Source organism: Lytechinus variegatus, chromosome 1 (genome assembly GCF_018143015.1).
Source record: "Lytechinus variegatus isolate NC3 chromosome 1, Lvar_3.0, whole genome shotgun sequence".
Taxonomy (NCBI): Eukaryota; Metazoa; Echinodermata; class Echinoidea; order Temnopleuroida; family Toxopneustidae; genus Lytechinus; species Lytechinus variegatus.
The window spans coordinates 21,532,325-21,550,941 of record NC_054740.1 but is presented as its reverse complement, the minus strand read 5'-3'; the positions used below and the strand labels follow the sequence as shown (position 1 = coordinate 21,550,941).

At 35.4% G+C, this 18,617-nt stretch overlaps 2 protein-coding genes across 3 annotated transcripts; both read left to right on the top strand.

The window, feature by feature from the left end:
- Positions 1-1,228: 1,228 nt before the first annotated feature.
- On the top strand, positions 1,229-11,013 carry LOC121429759 (the record flags this gene model as incomplete). The annotated part of the gene is made up of 6 exons (XM_041626965.1): positions 1,229-1,428; positions 5,577-5,786; positions 7,163-7,308; positions 8,083-8,349; positions 9,718-10,383; positions 10,773-11,013. Coding segments are annotated over exons 1-6 (1,593 nt in total), but the record flags the coding sequence as incomplete, so codon positions are not given.
- LOC121409092 lies at positions 10,971-17,995 on the top strand. Of its 2 annotated transcripts, XM_041600911.1 has the most exons (3): positions 10,971-11,085; positions 11,617-11,833; positions 16,427-17,995. In XM_041600911.1, exons 1-3 carry the CDS (start codon positions 11,044-11,046, stop codon positions 16,924-16,926), a joined length of 759 nt encoding a protein of 252 aa, XP_041456845.1. In that variant the 5' UTR covers positions 10,971-11,043; the 3' UTR covers positions 16,927-17,995. The 2 variants fall into 2 exon arrangements, with proteins under 2 accessions (XP_041456845.1, XP_041456852.1); XM_041600918.1 differs by lacking the exons at positions 10,971-11,085; positions 11,617-11,833 and adding an exon at positions 14,442-14,786.
- The last annotated feature ends 622 nt before the right edge of the window (positions 17,996-18,617 follow it).

Here is an 18,617-nt window from a genome sequence, read left to right as displayed (position 1 = left end):
GCTTGACTTGCGAGCAGATTTTCATGTTTTATTTTGTTTTAATAATAATTTTAAGGACTATTTGTTCCTCTTTAAGACTATTAAATCCGACAATGCAAGCGTGCAATGCGAGTGGATCTTATCATTATAATTATGACAATTTTTCCAATCTTCTCCCTCCTCTCATTTTCAAATTTCATATAATCCTTTAATTTTCCCCCTTCTAATATCCCCTTCTCTCCTCTTTCCTCTTCTTCTGGGGGATGTCCCTAAGCGCTCCATTTACCCTATCTACCTATCTATCTATCTATCATTAAAGGGGAATCCAGCCTTGATCATAAAAGTTGTGTTGGGAAGGAGAAAAATGAATTAAACAGAATGGTGAAAGTTTGAAAGAAATTGGACAAGCAATAAGAAAGTTATAGCTGCTTTAAAATTGAGATCACTAATACTATGTAGATTTCAAATTGGCAACTGAGTAAGTAAATTATGACAAGGGGCAAGGACAACTTTCCCATAGGCCATGTACTTTATTATCAGGGATTTGTGGTTTTCTCCTAAGTACCCATTCCCCTGGGGCAATAATCTAAATATAACCCAGGGAGTATATTGTTTTATGTCCTTGTGAAAAAAAAAATAATTTGAAATAAAACTTTTGGAAAAATGACCTTTTAGCCATAATGTGTATTGGAGTACATGGAAGAGTAGTCCTTGCCTTACATCACTATGACATCCCATATGCGGCCAATTTGAAATCTCCATGGGTATAGTGATTACCAATATCTACAACTTTTAAAAATTCATAATTTTCTTGTTGTTTGTCCAATATTGTTCAAACTTCCACCAATCAACTTGTCTGATTTTTCTTTTCCTTATAAAAACAAGTTTTTATTTGGGTTGGATTCCCCTTTAAATACGACGTACATGTATTATTAATGAATTAATCAAATCGTCGCCAAATATGTCTGCAGATAGAGAGATTGAAGAGCGCCATCACATTCAACTTCACCACTTTGCTTTGGGTTTCTATCAGTTTGCAAGAAAAGTAACTGGATACTACATAGCGTCCGGGGCGCGTGTTTTTTTACCGTACCGCTAACGCGTCAGATTCTCCAATTTAATGCCAAAGAGCGACTTGAGCGGAGGCCGTTATCTGTCTACGAATATAATGCCTCGGCTATCTCGATCTCGCTCGCGCGCGCGCTATACAAATCACCTTTGCAAATCACACATGCAGCATGTAGCAGCAGCATAGCAGCCTGTACTCTACCGTAGCGTATAGACTTCGAGTTCGACAACGTCTACCTCTTCAGTCTTCGATCAGTAGATCTATCTTAGTATCTAGGCCTACGATCATCACTGCACTTGAAGCTTCTCGTAGCCATAATGACGTCTACATCGAGAAACTGTGAATGTGGTGAAGGGGTAACAGTTCCTGCAGCCATTCAGGTAGATCTAGGCCTATATCTAAGTCTTTTCTGTCTACCTAGGCTAGGCCTAATAAAAATAAGACTAAGTCTTGACACGTTTAATAAGCCCAGCTCATTTGACTCCAACTTAACTTAGTCTAGAAAAGAGTTAACCAGGCGGCCTTCCTCACTTTTAAGCACTAAAACTAACAGAACATAGAATTATTATTAATTGGAAGGCTGCCTAGTTAGTAGTGTAGAGTCTAGCTACTAGTACGGTACTAATACTATTAAAAATACTACTGCTAAACTATGACTATGTTTTAAACTAGTCAGCCTTACATATTAGTACTACTAATATGTAAGGCTGACTAGTTTAATACATAGTCATAGTTTAGCAGTAGAGGCGCACGGCCAATATATGGGAGACTCCAATGAATAGGGGAGACAATCTCCCACATTTTGTCATTGGAGACTTGCTTTGCAAAAGGACAAAAGAAACAACACCAACAAAAGCATGATTTTTTACACCTAAAATTTTGATTCACTGAGGTCAGAAGCCCATTTGTTTTGTGTGTGATTGACAACAAAAATCCTTATCAAAACGAAAGTAGACGGTGAAAAGTGGTAATTTTTCATGAGGAATCTGCTTATCACATTTTTATTTGCCGCCAAGGTAATCCTTTTGCAGCAAATGTAAACAAAGGAAATTGGACTCCAAAACTGGAGACTGTCTCTGAAATTGGATACCTAAATTCTTTACAAAAGTCTCTGATATTGGAGATAATCTCCCACATTAGAGACAGTCTCCAATATTGGCCGTGCGCCTCTACTGTTTAGTTTACTCTTCTTCCTATATAGGCCTAAGTTACTGTATTGTGGATTTGAATGCTGATTGCTGAGAATCCAGCGTTGAAGTTGTGGTAAAAAAAGCAAACATATGTATAATATTTACATATTTACATACAAATGCAGACTAACATAGTCTGACATGTTGCACCTCACTCTTGAATTTGCTGAGGTGCTGTCTACGACGTCCTGAGGTAGGGAATTCCATAACCTGGCAGTGGCAGGAAAGAAGGAATTTTTTGTAACATTCCAACGATCTTGTAGGACGAAGCTTGTTCATCGATCAAACTTTGATTCAAAGTAGAAATGTCTATTGCTGCTCTCCTTAATATTAGATGCGCTACTTATGTTGGCATGGAGGGGTGGCAGGGAGATATAAAGTTTAAACTTGATTCCCTTTTTTTATTACAGGGAATAAATAAGTACTTAAACAAACTAATAAAGCATAAATAGTCTTACGTCTCTTGAAATCAGTTCTGGTGTAATTCCAATTTTATGGTCCAAATGATAAGATCCCAGTTGGCTGGCGAAAATTCACAATGATGGCGATGATGAAACTGATGTTGAAGTACGATGAATAATAAGAGTCACTGTAACAAAGTTGAAATGGCCGTGAAGACGATGTTGATGATGATTAACAGTCAATTTCAGCAATCCATGGGTTGAAGCGTGTTCATTGAACAGGTTGATGATGTTGATGATCTCGATGAGAACTGATAATTTCTCTCTCAAAATAACTGCAAACAGTTCATTGATGGTGGGCAAATAATTCCACACAATATAGATATTCCAGGTGGAAATAAACTGCTTTGATCTGATCTGGTGAAGTGATCTCATATGATGTGGTGATCAAGTGATCTAATATGATGTGATGTGATCTCCTGCTCTCATATGATGTGATGATGATCTTGAAGAATCTGCCAGCTTTATATACTCATTACAGCTATCCTTCTAGAATTCACTATTAAGGAAGGTTCTAGCATTTTCTAAAAAACTTTCTCCTTTCAGGAGCAGTCAAAATCCAGAACACTCTTGAATGACCTCATTGAAATCAACAGTGTCAATAACATAGCTAAGCCTATTGTTCATTTCCACTACCAATGCAATTCTAATGTTTGGCTTTTCCCTATTCAACAATAAAACTCCTTAGCCTTTAAATAGGCAAGGCCTTCATAATAAAAAGACATTCTGGAAAGTTCTTTACAATTCTTGGCTATCCTTAAAGGGAAATAACTAATAGATGAAAGTAATTGCTTTTAAAATTCTTTTACAATTATTCTTATATATAACAAGTAGTAGGGTCATTCCATAAAGGTCGGAAGTACATTCGGACACATTTAAGAGCTGTATCTCCTTTGATTTGATAGCAGTGTTCAGGTTGGCTGTGTTTTATTTTTTTTAGTATATCATAACACGTGACCTAGGTTATCATTACGCCATGACAGGAATAGGCTGCAATATGAAGAATAGAAAATATGGGCAAAAATGTGAGGGGTCGGACGTACATCAGACGAAAACAGGTTTTATGCTTTTAGAGTTCATGTCAAAATCTCTGATTTTTGTGATGCAGGTAATATGAGCTGTTAGCTAAAGGATGAATCTTAAAGGAAATGAAGGAAAGAAATTGATATAGGCATTGCCTTGTTTTAATTACAGGCTGATCTATTTGGGGTCGGACGTACACTTTAAAGGGGTCGGACGTACATTGTGCAAAATATTTGCACACTGTACGTCCGACCCCCTTTGAAGATCAGTTACACAAAACATAGACATTCTAAACTGGATTTTTTTTACATACGGTACTGTTTGGTTAGTTGTCTTTCACATAAGACAGTTCAATGAATCTGATGCTGGTGAAGAGTTATGCTTGATTAAAGTTGACATGCATTCAGACAGTGTACCGGGTATGTCCGACCCCCATACTGATTTTTCTCACAGTCAAGCAAAATGCTCCTCATATCTATAACAAATGAGTCATTGGGTTTAAACTGTTTCCATTTTGATATACATTTTTAGATCACATCAATAATGACACAACTCAACTATTCACACAATGCAGGATATTTTTTACTGCTAAACTTCAAGTAAAATGTATCTTTTTTAATGGTTTGCATAAGACATGACAAAGAATTTCTTCAACATTAAAAAACTTGTCCTGTTACAAACTTTGTTTGAATAAGGTGGGTTATGAACCATGAGTCTTCCCTGATGTTGCAATCAACAAAACATGCAATATGACCTTTTGACCCCTAGATGACCTTTGATCTCTACATCCTCAATAACACATTTTGTTCCAAGTTTGGGCAAAATTAATGCAAAAATATGTCATTTGACATTTTTACACCTAGATGACATATGACCTCTCCATCCTCTTTAACAAATATGTTGTACCACCCACTGATAATTTGTTCCAAGTTTGAATACATTTGAATACTATACACATAAAAAACTACCGGTATCAAAAGTTAACTTTTGACTCCTAGAGAGCTTGAACAATTGACCTTGAAATAACAAAATGAGAAAAAGTGACTTTTTACCCCTAAATAAGCTTAGAAATTATCATCTTCATCAACCAGAAAATTGTATTACTGATTTTGTGTTTTAAGTTTGAACAATATTGATGCAAAAAAAAAAAATGATTTAAACAAAGTCTTCAAAAAAATATGAACACACTATATTTTCATGGTATCAACCAAGGATCATTTGTACCAAGTTTGAACAAGGTTGATGCAGAAATAAAGAAATGAGAACAAGTCAAAATTAAATTAATAACCCTTCACATTTTCATAACTTACACCCCTATAGGCAAAAGTAGAATAGTCTAGACATCCATGTATTATTATAGCAAATGGGCAGATCTATTTCCCATAGAGGGGCAATTGCTGTACCTGAGATTGAGGGGAAGTGGCAATTTCTTTTATATGGAACTTCTTTGTTTATTAAATTTCTCATGTATTTGTAGGTTTTTGATTTTGTATTTATATTCTTTTTTAATTTCCTGCAGGCTTTTATTCAGTCATATAGCTTCATAGTATTAACAGCATTCTTAGTGTTATCTCATTTCCTAGGGATAAAGTAGGCCTATAGCATTATTGCATATGTAAACTGTCAGAACCACAATTCACCCCCTAAACTGCTGACAGCCTCGGAAGTCATATACATGTAGCATAGTTTTGACATACATTCTCTTCATGACTGCAATATGCAGACGAGACAACGCTTGGTATTTGCCTTGTTTTCATAATTGTTTTTTTTTATTTAGTCTAATATATGCTTATTTGCTTCATCTGTGTGTGTGACTTTAATTATGTCGACATCATTTGTTTATTCCCTCACCAGAGTATTTTACCTGAGGGCTATACTTACCATGCGTGCCACGTAGATAACTTCTCCCAGGGTGATGAAGTGCATTTTGCTGCAACCATTCGCCTTGATCTGCGTTCAAAACAAGATTTTGGCAAGTGGCTGGACAGTTTCCAAGAGGCTTCATCAACCACTTGGCGAGTGAAGCGAACATTTCCTTCAGTTGGAATGAAAATTGTTTTTAAGGTATGAACGTACTCGTAGACTGCAAAAAACTTGGTTTCAAGTAAATGCTACAAGAAGAATTGGTTAATTAGCCACATTAGACAAAATCAAAGTCTGCATATCTTTGAAAATACTTTTTTAAAATCTTTAGCAAATTCTTCTTAACTGCTAAAAATCTTTTTTTTTATACTGCAAGTCTGCATGACAGGAATATATTTGACATATTTTATAATCAGTCGGGTAGTATAAAAATATGATGGGTAATCTTAAGTTACGTAGGTCTACCTCAAATACAATCTTCACCAACAGTAACTCTGTATCAATAAACAATCTGTATGTGTAAACAATCTCTGTATCTGTAACTCTGTATCAATAAACAATCTGTATAGATCTGTAAACAATAGAATTGAAAGATATACTGGTATGAGTCATAAATATTTCAAATGAACGGCGGTTCAGACTATTGACGCTCTGTTGGACAAAATGAAAATAACATGATGATTGACTTGTATGTTTGTTTAAAAGCTTACAAAACATAATCATCAGGTCTAATGAAACACCATGGTGCATATCACTTCTGGGAGGATAACAAATCTCAGCAATGGTGACTGAAATTTCAGACTGAGTGCACTGTGGTGTACAAAATTTGCTCAGATTTTTTGTGTTGTAGGAGTCAAAAATGATCCAAAATAATATTTGATTGGAGCACAAATCAAGTCTACATAATGCAGTGTTAAAGGGGAAGTTCACCCTGAAGAAAACTTTGTTGTAAAAATAGCAGAAAAAATATTTTAAAATATTGGTGAAGGTTTGAGGAAAATCAGTTAAAGAGTAAGAAAGTTATTAGAGTTAAAAGTTTTGGATATGTGACGTCATATATAAAATGCATGAATTTCAAATTTTGTATGGTTACTGATGACTTAAAATTGTTTTCTATTCATGATCGGGTGTGAAATGATTTGTCTATTGATATACAAAAGGTACAGTGAAAACCATTTTCAATTTTCTGAGAAAATGACATTTCATTGATTTTTTACCATTCGCTAGATGTAGGAATGCTGCTCGCATATGATGTCACAAATCAAATAATTGAAATTCTAATAACTTTTTACTTATTTGATGTATTTTTCTCAAATCTTTGGCAATATTTTTTATTTTTTCTGCTATTTTTGCAATAAAAATTTTGTCAGGGTGAACTTCCCCTTTAATACAGGTTTACATGAACTTAAGATCACAAATGAGATTTTTAATAATATTTTGATGAATTTTTCAAAACTAAACCATCATTCAACAGACACGACACCATAATGTACACAATTCACCCAAGTGTGGATTCATATCAGGTACATGTAATCTATAGAAAAATGCAAATACACATACTTTTCTCTTTCATCTAGAAAGCATACAGGTGCCATCACAACACAAGACCAGCAAAGGAGTCTACCAATGCAGGTCGTCGTGTGGCCTCTAAGAACACCAACTGCCCAGCTGACATGGTTGTCTCCATTAAGAAATCAGTGTACGAAGGGCGCACCGTCAGCAGGTACTTTTTAATGGCCATTTGAAAAGAAGTGGGGGGGATACTTAAAGGGATAATTCAAAATTGGTTTTGATTTTTAATCTGGATTATAATTATGATTGATTTAAATATTTTATTAATTTTCCCCAAATTCAATAATAATGGTTAAATGTATGCTTATGTAAAATTAACATATCCTCACATATGTGTTACCCAGTAATAGCGCATTTCATATAATACGTAATCAGCAAATTGCACATAAATAATGATTATTTTCGAATTTAAATTGTCATCCAAGGATACTTGGACCGCAATTCGAACCATTTTTCAATCACATTTCAGTTATTTCATAGATTTTCCTCAAATAAATGGCATTTAACTTTTAAAATTAATATTCTGCTTTAATATACAAAGTAGGTTTTCTCCTACCTACTGAAATAATTTTCTTTCTGGGGCACCCGAAGAACCCCCTTTAAAAATTCAAAATGTTATATTGCTGGAATGAGCTCTCTAACAAAGCTGGATCTGTATGTAGCATTACCTTAACATTATCAATTACTGCACAGTATTTCTTTTCAGTACCAACCATACATCATTAAATTTTGCAAAGTTTTATAGAAGTCATTAAATTCTAAGTACTAACAACTAGAGGTAAACAATTATTTGTATATAAGGTCATTATTCTTCCAAAAGAAAGAAAGAGTAGACAAATTAAAAACATGTAGATAAATCTACACATACTTTATAAAAAGCAGTTTTCTTTGTGTGTATACTTATTCTATTATTTTTTTTTAACAGGAGCAAAGATCACCACCTCCCATTGTACCCAGCTGAGATCAGATTATCATACATACATAATCACCCAATTATGTGTGCAGACGCCCTGAAGTTCCGGGATGTCTCGGAGGAGGCAAAAGAAGAACTGATCTCCCTCTTCAAAAGGAAATATGGCCCTACTCAGGCCATAGACATGATTAAATACGAGCTTCAGTTGAAACATGGGGCCAACTACCTGTTGAAGGCAGCTGATAGGGCTGTATGTCCTGATGTGCAGTTCGCCCACCGGTGAGTGTTAATGAATCAGAATTGGATCTGTCTATGCTATTAGTTTATTTCATAAAGTTCAGACCTGAATTCTTCAAAAAACAACAACAAACAAATACCTTTTAAAAACAAAGAAATACAAAAAAAAAGAATATTTGCATAATTCAATTAACTATTTAAAAAATGATGATGTTTTTTTTTCTTTTAATTCTTACTAGTCTTGATGTGTTTTACGCCTGTAACAATTTTTGAGTGGGTCATTAAATTTGATTAGGAGATCTGAAGGGGGGCCAAAATAGCTCCCATCCCTACCCCGAATAAAAAAAATATATTTTTTTTATTTTATTACCCCGAATAAGAAAAATATTTTTTTTTATTTTATTACCCCGAATAAGAAAAATATTTTTTAAATTTTATTACCCCAAATAAAAAAAAAAATTTATTCAAGAAAGGTTTTGGCACATCGATCTTGCAACAATAGAAACTCCACAGGAATATTGCAATGTACTTGTTATGATATCGTCACTAAATTCCTAAAAGTCCTAAAATTTTTAAGTCCTAAAAAAGTCCTAAAATTTTTAAGCATGGGGAAAGCAGTATACTATAATTTGCATATTATGCAAATTAACAATTTGAATTTGATTGTAAATTGATCATACCATGTACACTAGAGTGAAAAAATAAGAAAAAATCATGAATTGCACAGCTTGACTATGATGCAAATTAGACCACCTCTCCCTGCTTGAATATATTAGGATTTTAATTCAACAGTAAACTGTAAGTTAGGATATCATATCATGTCATATATTGCAGATGTTTGTTTGTTAATATAGTGGTGTGTAATGTGTTACATCTTCAAATGCGGTAGATTAACATGACTATTATCTTTCCATTATAATAAGGCCCCCAGAAAACTTGTTATGTTGCCAACCGACGGTAAAATACAGAAAAACAGATTTTGTAAGAAATGCAGGATACGTTTGAAGAATCAATCTGCTCGAACACTGGCTTGAAAAAAAAGCATACTTGTATGAGCTTTGACTGGCTTCTGCCTATGTTTCACCATTTAGAAATTCTTGAATGGATTATGTCCACAGTTTCCGCATTTGGAAACTTTGGCTTAAATATTCAAATTATGTACTTGCGAAAGCAACGTACCTTTTTTTGTTGCCAAATACTGATTTTATTTAATTGTATCACTAATAATAATGATAATAATAATAACCATGATAATATAATAATAACAATAATAATAATAATAATAATGAATAAGAATTTTTATAGCAGCAATCATTCTGGAAAATAAAGTACTATCAGAATAATCATAACGAATTTGGATTTGGATTTTGGCATCTAGACTAATTGATTACTATATTTTGTTCTTTCCAGATTGTACCGCAAGGTATTTAAAGAAGAGTTTGGGGAGTCAACTGGTGAGGGGATGCTGCATAGCCTTAGAACGTACATCTCTCATTACAACACGCAAGTGGGCTCAGAGTGCATGGCGCTTGATATAACAAGCGACAACAAAGTTGTGATGGCTATATGCACTCCGCTAATGAAGAGGGTCCATGAAGAAGTGAAACATGCCTCAGAGCTGGTATTCATCGATGCCTCATCGAACATGGACAGGTACGGCTGTAGTGTCTTTTTGCTGCTGACGCATAGTTGTGCAGGTGGCCTTCCTCTGGGGGTGCTCATCACCTCTAGTGAAGCAGAGGGGGTGATTGAGGCAGCCCTCAAGCTGTACCGCTCTCTCCTTCCCCAGAAGTGTTTTGGAGGAAGAGGAGTCCAAGGGCCAGCTCTCATCATGACCGATGACTCTGCAGCAGAACAGAATGCCATCAGTCACGTTTTCCCTGCCAGTCAGACACTCCTTTGCGTGTTCCATGTTCTCCAAGCCACGTGGAGATGGTTGTGGAATGGCAAAAACCAAATCCCCAAGGAGCAGCGACCCAATCACCTCCAACATCTAAAGCGCCTCATCTACGCCTGTACTGAGGAGGAGCTTGAGGAACTGTACCAGGAGAGTCTTCAAGACACAACCCTGTCCGAGTGAGTTAACTTTATTGCTTTATTAGTGAGCATGCATGTATTGAGATTACGGAAGAGGGTCCCCCATTATATTATCATGAAAGCCCATATAATAGAAGAGTGTATGTTAACCCTCAATAGCCTGGGCTATTTGAAACTGCATAAAATTATGACCATTGCAATATGTATAATATAGATCCAATGATGATAAATTCAACGATAATGATAAATTATTTCTTATAGAAGATGATTTCAAAATATATATTTCAAATAGTCTTTTAGATTAACAAATAAATGAGTTTGACTAGAAAGATTTAATTTGTCTAGGATTTTATCAAATATGTATGCAGAAACAGTTGAGATGTTTAACATTATGTGTATACTGATTGCCACCTTTTTCACTTTAACAGCAAATTCAAAGAGCATCTTACTGGCTACTATGGGAGGAAGGAGAAGTGGGCAATTGCTTGTCGACTTGACCTCCAGGTGCGTGGTAATAACACCAACAATTTTTGCGAGGCAGCCATGCGTGTCCTAAAGGATAAGATCCTGGAAAGGACAAAGGCGTTCAGTATTCCCCAGCTGGCAGACTATATGTCCACCTTTCTGGATGAATACTACCAACAACGGCTGATTGATGTAGCCAATGGACGCCTGCAGAATGTGATTGCCTCTAGGTATATGCCCCAGGAGAAATCAATCAAGCTCCATGACATCAGACAGGTAATGAAAGTAGAAGACCTCCTAAAAAAAACAGGAATCACCCCCAAAACAGAGGTGCAAACCCAGCTTACAATCAAATGGCATGCTTTCTGAACTTTCTAAACATAAATCAATTGAGTTACTTGTACGTTTAGCGATTTCATCGTTTTGGAAACCTGTTTTTTGTGTGGAAGGTTTTGCCTATACTTCATATCATGTATGATTTTAATATGAAATTTGTTAACAAGTTTTCCACATTTTAAATCTAATCCCAAACCTTTTGCTTTCAAAACTTATGTAAGAACCTACCAGATGCTGAAGATAGTCTGCAAACATTTGAAGAACATAATAAAAACATCAGAAAACATTACTTTAAAAGTCAGGAGACAAGTTGATTACTTGATTATAAGTAAGATTATTGAGTCAAGAGCTTATATCCCAATATGTAGAATAAGTAATTGTAGAAATGTTCATTAAATTATTGTCAAGCTGCAGTAAATTGTAATGGTGTAAATTGTATAACTATTTCTTTAACTTTTGTTTTGGTTATAGCTCTCAGACTCCCAGTTCATCGTAACAAGTCAGACTTCGCAAGACAGGGGGTACGATGTCGATATGGAACTTGGACACTGTTCTTGTCATGCTGGGAAGACTGGAGCCCCCTGCAAACACCAGGCAGCAGTGGTGAAACATTTCAATGTTTCTTCGACAAACTTTGTCCCAGTCAATGACCCGCAGTCAAGACTACTGCTGTATAAGATCGCAACAGGTAAATGTTTGAAGCAATATCTAATTTTATATGTATATGGTATTTGGAATTTCAAGCTTGGATTCACTTCTTTATGTGATATTCCATATTGAGAAACATTCCAAATCTTAATTGTACAATTTCACTGCATTTTGATAAAGATGCAAATATGTCAATAGAATGAATAGACCTCTATTCTGTATTCAAGAATCCATACTAAACGAAACAAAAATGCTGATACACACATGTAAATAATGTAAGCATGATGGTCTGATTTAAATTCTCATCTCACATCCCTTCTCAGATAGATGCCTTTTTGGAGGTTCAATATATTTTTAAATTTTGATTTATACACTAATAGCATAACATATTTATTTAAAAAACAGAAAAATACAACACATTATGAAAGTAAGGTTTTCCATTAAAGGGGAATCCAACCCAAATAAAAACTTGTTTTTATAAGGAAAAGAAAAATCAGACAAGTTGATTGGTGGAAGTTGGAACAATATTGGACAAACAAAAAGAAAATTATGAATTTTGAAAAGTTGTAAATATTGGTAATCACTATACCAATGGAGACTTCAAATTGGCCGCATATGGGATGTGATAGTGATGTAAGGCAAGGACTACTCTTCCATGTACTCCAATACACATTATGGCTAAAATGTCATTTTTCCCAAAAGTTTTATTTCAAATTATATTTTTCTTTCACGAGGACATGAAACAATATACTCCCTGGTTTATATTTAGATTACTGCCACAGGGGAATGGGTACTTAGGAGAAAACCACAAATCCCTGATAATAAAGTACATGGCCTATGGGAAAGTTGTCCTTGCCCCTTGTCATAATTTACTTACTCAGTTGCCAATTTGAAATCTACATAGTATTAGTGATCTCAATTGTAAAGCAGCTATAACTTCCTTATTACTTGTCCGATTTCTTTCAAATTTTCACCATTCTGTTTAATTTATTTTTCTCCTTCCCAACACTTTATGACCAAGGCTGGATTCCCCTTTAAAGAACCATGCAAAGACTTTGATTATGTCGAAAAAATAAAAATGATTTAACTGCACTGCCCCCCCCTCCCCAGACAAATTTAAACATGTACTCCAAACAGCTGCACCTCATGCCACACAATTTCATGAGTTTTTTTTTTTGAAGTCTTGCGCATATTTTGACACCAAGTTTGCGAAAATCAGACCACCCATTACAGAGTCACATGACGTTTTGTGACCAAAGGTATACCGGAAAAGTATTTTTTTTTCCATTTTGTGTACAAAACCAATGGCAAAGTGATTTTTTTTAATTGGGGGTATAATCCACTATATTTTCCTGTTTTGGCTTTTTAAATAATTTATTCCGACATGATATTGATTGAAATGAAGTACTAAAAAGAACAATAAAATACATAACAATTGAAAAACAATAGAATTCATAAAAAAATTCATAAAGCAATAAAATACATAAGAATGAAAGCATACTTCAGTTATTTTTCCATGTTTTAATGTTAACCAGTCTTCTAGTATACTTATGGCACCCAAATGATTTTTAAGATGCTTAATTTATGAAATTATTTAAAGAAACAATATCCATGCATCTCATTTGCATAAATTATCGTAACTAATGAAATGAAGTTGTTTTCGTTAAATCTTTACCACAATCCATCTATTAACGGGACTGTTGATGTGCGGGCAAATTTTTGTGGCAATCGGCCTCTTTGGAGCCAAGAGTGTTTCTATGGAACAAAATAGCCCAGTGCAGTGATGGTTAACGATTTGGATGCATTTGAATATTTTTTAAAATATTTATAATCTGAAAACCCATTTGCCGTTTGTTGTTGTTTTTTCCTGGCCACTATTGTAACAGTTATGTAATATAATTGATTATGATACCAAATTGTTTCCAATATAATTATAGTGGTAACAAAAGAAAAGTCAACAAAGTTAAAAAGAAATTGAAACATGAGTTGTGTGTTGCAGTAGGGTTTTTGTTTAGGGTTGGCGTTATGGAAATATGTATTGTAAAGGCCGTTCAGAAGGTATAATTTTGATTAGTATGAGGGATTGCATGTGGAGCTAATGCTAGGGAACCAAGGTAAGGTGGCACTTATGACCCTTGTGGGCTTTTTAATGTTACATATACACATGTTGCCTGATGATCTAATGCCACAGTGTGACATCTGTCCATCTGTCATGCATCCATCCACAGTTTTCAAAATGCTTCTCCCTTATCATTGAGGGATTTAAAACTACTTCACTGAATCATGAAATTCAATTGTCTAAATTGTAATTTAGTAATTTTATTTAAAATCACAGAAAAATGCTTCAACATATTTTGTATTTTGATTCTAATTGAGGTATGCATGCACACAAAACTTTACAGAATTTTGATATTTTCTTTTGATCACAAACTACTAACTTGTGCAAATTTAATCTCAGGAACAAATAGATAAATGAAAACCCCTCGCAGGTCACATGGTAAGGTCAAAGGTCATTTTCAGGTCAACATTAAAGTTTACGTGCAAGGCTCTTATGACAAGTGTTATTCCATCCCAGTCATTTCACAATGAAGTTTCAATATAATTCTCTTGCGTGCCCTCACAAATCACGTTATTTCTGGTTATTTTTCATAAGTGGGCGAGACACAAAATAGCTTTTGCCTTGTTTATATGATACTATTTTTATGAATAATCTCTAATGGCCTCTCTCCTATAATTTTCATGAAAAGGAAATTGTAGTGTTCCATCAGGGTTCTTTGATGGATTAATGACCCAGCCCTCAGTATCAGGAGATATTTCCATCATGGATGCTAGCTTCCCAGCAGAACCAGTAATAGATGAGATGGAATCTATTCCTACAAGCCAAATTGATCCCAATCCTGCTGTTGCAAGTCTGCGTGCACAAGCAGCTGCTCAGAACCACTTTGATCTTCGAGGCTCGACAAGATCAGCACAAACATCTTCCAGCACCAATGGTCCTTACCTTTTTTCAGATAGTTCCATCATCGTTTTGCTGGCTTTAGTCGCATGTTTGCCAGACCGTTTTGCATGCTCTACTAAATACTGTTCTAAAAATCCCTTTTGTTTATCTAATTTTTGTCTCGCCTGCATAGCAGAGACTCTATGCGGCGATAGGCAAGGCTTATCCGATGGCGGCGTCAACATTTAAATCTTGACCAAGGTTAAGTTTTTGAAATTTTGTCATTACTTAGGAAGTATTTGGACCAGGTTCATGAAACTTGGACATAAGGGTAATCAAGTATCACTGAACATCCTGCATGAGTTTTCAGGTCACATGATGAAGGTAAAAGGTCATTTAGGGTCAACGAACTTAGAATATGCTCAAGTTTTTATGCCAAAGAAGTGGCCAGAGGCATTATGTTTTTGGGTTGTCCGTCCATCCCATTTTGTTTTTGTTGATATCTCAAGAACCGTAAGGTGGTTTTACATCAAACTTGGTATGAGGGTATATCCTGGGAGGATAATACTTTGTTTGGATTTTAGGGTCACGTGGACAAAAGTCATGGGTTATTTTTGTCGATATCTCAAGAACCGTGAGGTGGTTTTACTTCAAACTTTTTATGAGAGTATATCGTAGGGGTATGATACTTTGTTTTGAGTTTAGGATCACAGGGTCAAAGGTCACAGGTCATTTTGTGAAGAACATTTCTGGTACAGTATTTTACATACTATGAGACATGAACATGTAACTTGGCGTAAGGGTAGAATGTGACAAGACAAATATTAACTGGTATTTTTGGGTCAGAGGGCGAAGGTCACAGGACTCATTTGCATGTACCGGTATATTGGATCTCTGACAGGGCTATGAATATTGGTAAATGATATTTCAATATTTTTTTGCCTCCATCAAGAAAGTGGCCCATTGTGCTATGATTTGGGGGATCTAATTGGGTCAAAGGCATTGTGGTCATGTCATTATTTGAAATATGGGAATCTAGGTTATTATTTAACCTGTTGGCTCGGGTGGTCCCTGTTCAAAGTCTATGGGGATTAAAAGAATTCCATAGGGAAATTGTTAAAAACCAAATCATAGAAAGCTAAATTAAATCAAAATTTATATTTTACTAGGTTTAGAAAGTACTTCATCTAATTCTGGCGTGCATGGATGAATGATCAAGGATTTAGTACCGGTCTTATAATAATGTCAACCTACAGGTGATGATTTGCAGCATTTCTTCAGTGCCATTTACACGTGAAAACACAATCAAAGGTACCCGGGGGCCGTACCATTAAACTCATAAGTGTACGTTTTTTATAATTATACTTTCATAGTTAATTTTTTTTTTGGGGGGGGCTTGCTTTGTTTGCATGCCTTTTTGCTTGTATTGTTTCGTTACGTTGAAAAATTTTGAATTTACTATTTTTTGGAATTGTTGTACAACTTACATGGTATGAATATTCTGAATGGATAAATGTTATTAAGAATGTAAGATATAAAGGTCAGTTTTGACCTGAAGATTATAGCTTAGACCTGCAATTCTCTGTAGACAACAATATGTCACACATTTTTTTGGACACCTTGTAAATCCAATGTCATGTGACAAACACAATTCTTCCTTGTTGACATTCATTTTTATTTCTTTTCATTTTCCAGATGATGACCAGCTCCTAGAACAATTCCAGAATATGCATGATGACCTGTGCACCAAGATGAAACAGTCACCAGACCTCTATAGACCCGCCATAAGGGCCATGCTGGCCAGCTACAGAGGTATCAAGACTGATACGCATCTGGTATCAGCACTGCATACCTTTGGGAAGTATTCTGGGGCTGCCATGACAGTTAGGAAACGAGGTCTGGCAGCAAAAAATGCTGCAGTAAGACATTTGAACCTGAAAGGTTCCAAAAAGATCGGTGTCCAACCCACATCAACTGCTCGAAGGTGCCACATGGGACGTGGAGCAAGTCGACTACATGCAGGACGGCCACCCAAGTCGTTGCGCATCCAGGAGCATGGCTATTCCCGACTGTCTTCATCCCAGTCATCAGCTGTCGTGCCGCTAATGAGGAGGAGAAGAGCACCTGCTCCTCACAGTTTGAGCCATGTTGTGTCGCTTAACCAAGCACTGGGGAAGACGCACAGTGCTAAATAGGTGGTTAACTCTACTAATGTTAGTGACAGGGTATAAAAGGGTAATGTTTCAAATACCAGCTTTGCATTTTCCAGTTTTGCATCTTATTGAAAAGAGATTGACTTATCAATTTGACATCATTCTTATGAAAATTAAGTGCCAGCCAAAAACATTTTTTTGTATTGGGTGTTCCGAAATTCAGCTTTGCATCTTCAAAGCTCATAGTTTTAATATACTGAAGAAACCAAATATGATTTTAATGCATGTTTTCAGTATTGGAAAGGCTAATAAACTTACCTAGACTGTCATCATCACTCAGTCTACCTGGTCCATCCATCTGAACAATATATATGCAACAGACATCAAAGATGAGGAATTTTTTATATATGGCCTCTGCAATGTTTAGTTTGTTTACCAATGTCTTTATAGATTTGTTCAGAAACCCTAACCCAATTCAATAAATATTTTAAATGATTTATATAAAATCAAATAAAAGATATTTAGAGCATACCATTACTGCTCGATGACTATCTATTACTATAATTTTAGGGGAAAATAGTTTTTGAAATGTTTTCAAATTTACCAAAAACTATCTTGTTGCTTTTAATACCTGAAACTTTATCACATATTTGTCATATATGTTTTGTACATACTGTTGTGTTGGGGTTGGATCGATTGCACTTTAACTTTCAACCAGACTTAAAATGAAGGAGTCAATACAAAGCCTGTACAGTTCATATATACATTTATTGAAGATGATAACTAAGGTGATGATGATGACAAATAATACAGGAACATGAGTAAGTCTGATGGTGACTATACTCTGCAGTATAAAATATAAACTCTTCTGTAGCTGTCTGTATGCTGGAACAATCTGTAAAGTAATCTGTAACAAGCTAACAATCAATCTGCATTCTCTGAAGTAATCTGATTTGGGTTCAGAAGTAAACCCCTTTTATATTGGTCTGGTCTAGACTCTTTACGATCAAACAGGTGTTGGTCAACCTTGGACGCTTGACCAAAACAATCTGTACGTCATAACTTTACTCTGAATTGGGGGAGTTGACCTTATAGGGAGAACATGAAATGTAGTGAATAAGAAACCCATAAAATGTGTGTGCGTCAGAAGTTTAGCTGGAAGAATGAGTAATACTTTCTAATGAAAGTTGGAGCTGGTATACTTCCTGTAGAAGTATTGATTATGTATTGATATAATATTGAATATGTGAGATATGTCTTATCATCACATAACAATACATATGTAAATGCAGTATTGTGTCAGAATATGTATGGTAAGTTGTGTGATATCACATTAAGTGAAAATGGCAACCCAAACATAAAGGTGGCACCAAAGACCAAACCAGGTTAGTTTATACCAATAGAGGTAAAGGTGAATTAAATTGATTTGCAACTCAACGTAATACAGACATTGACAAGTTGTGCCAAACTCCACAACTTGTAATTTTGGAGAGCGCTTAAGCCCAAAACCTGCAGGGGAGGGGGGGGGGGTTAGGGGGTTGGATTACCGTTACACCAGTGATTTGAGAATTTCCCTAATAAATCAAAGTAATGGTTATGGTGTATGACCTAAATAATGGAAACAGGCATTCATATGATACAATGTTGCTTAGAATTATGCCAGCATATTATTAGCTAAAGTGTACCTTTTTGGTGGGGGGGGGGGGGGCAGCCTGTCCAAATTTTACTTTGGC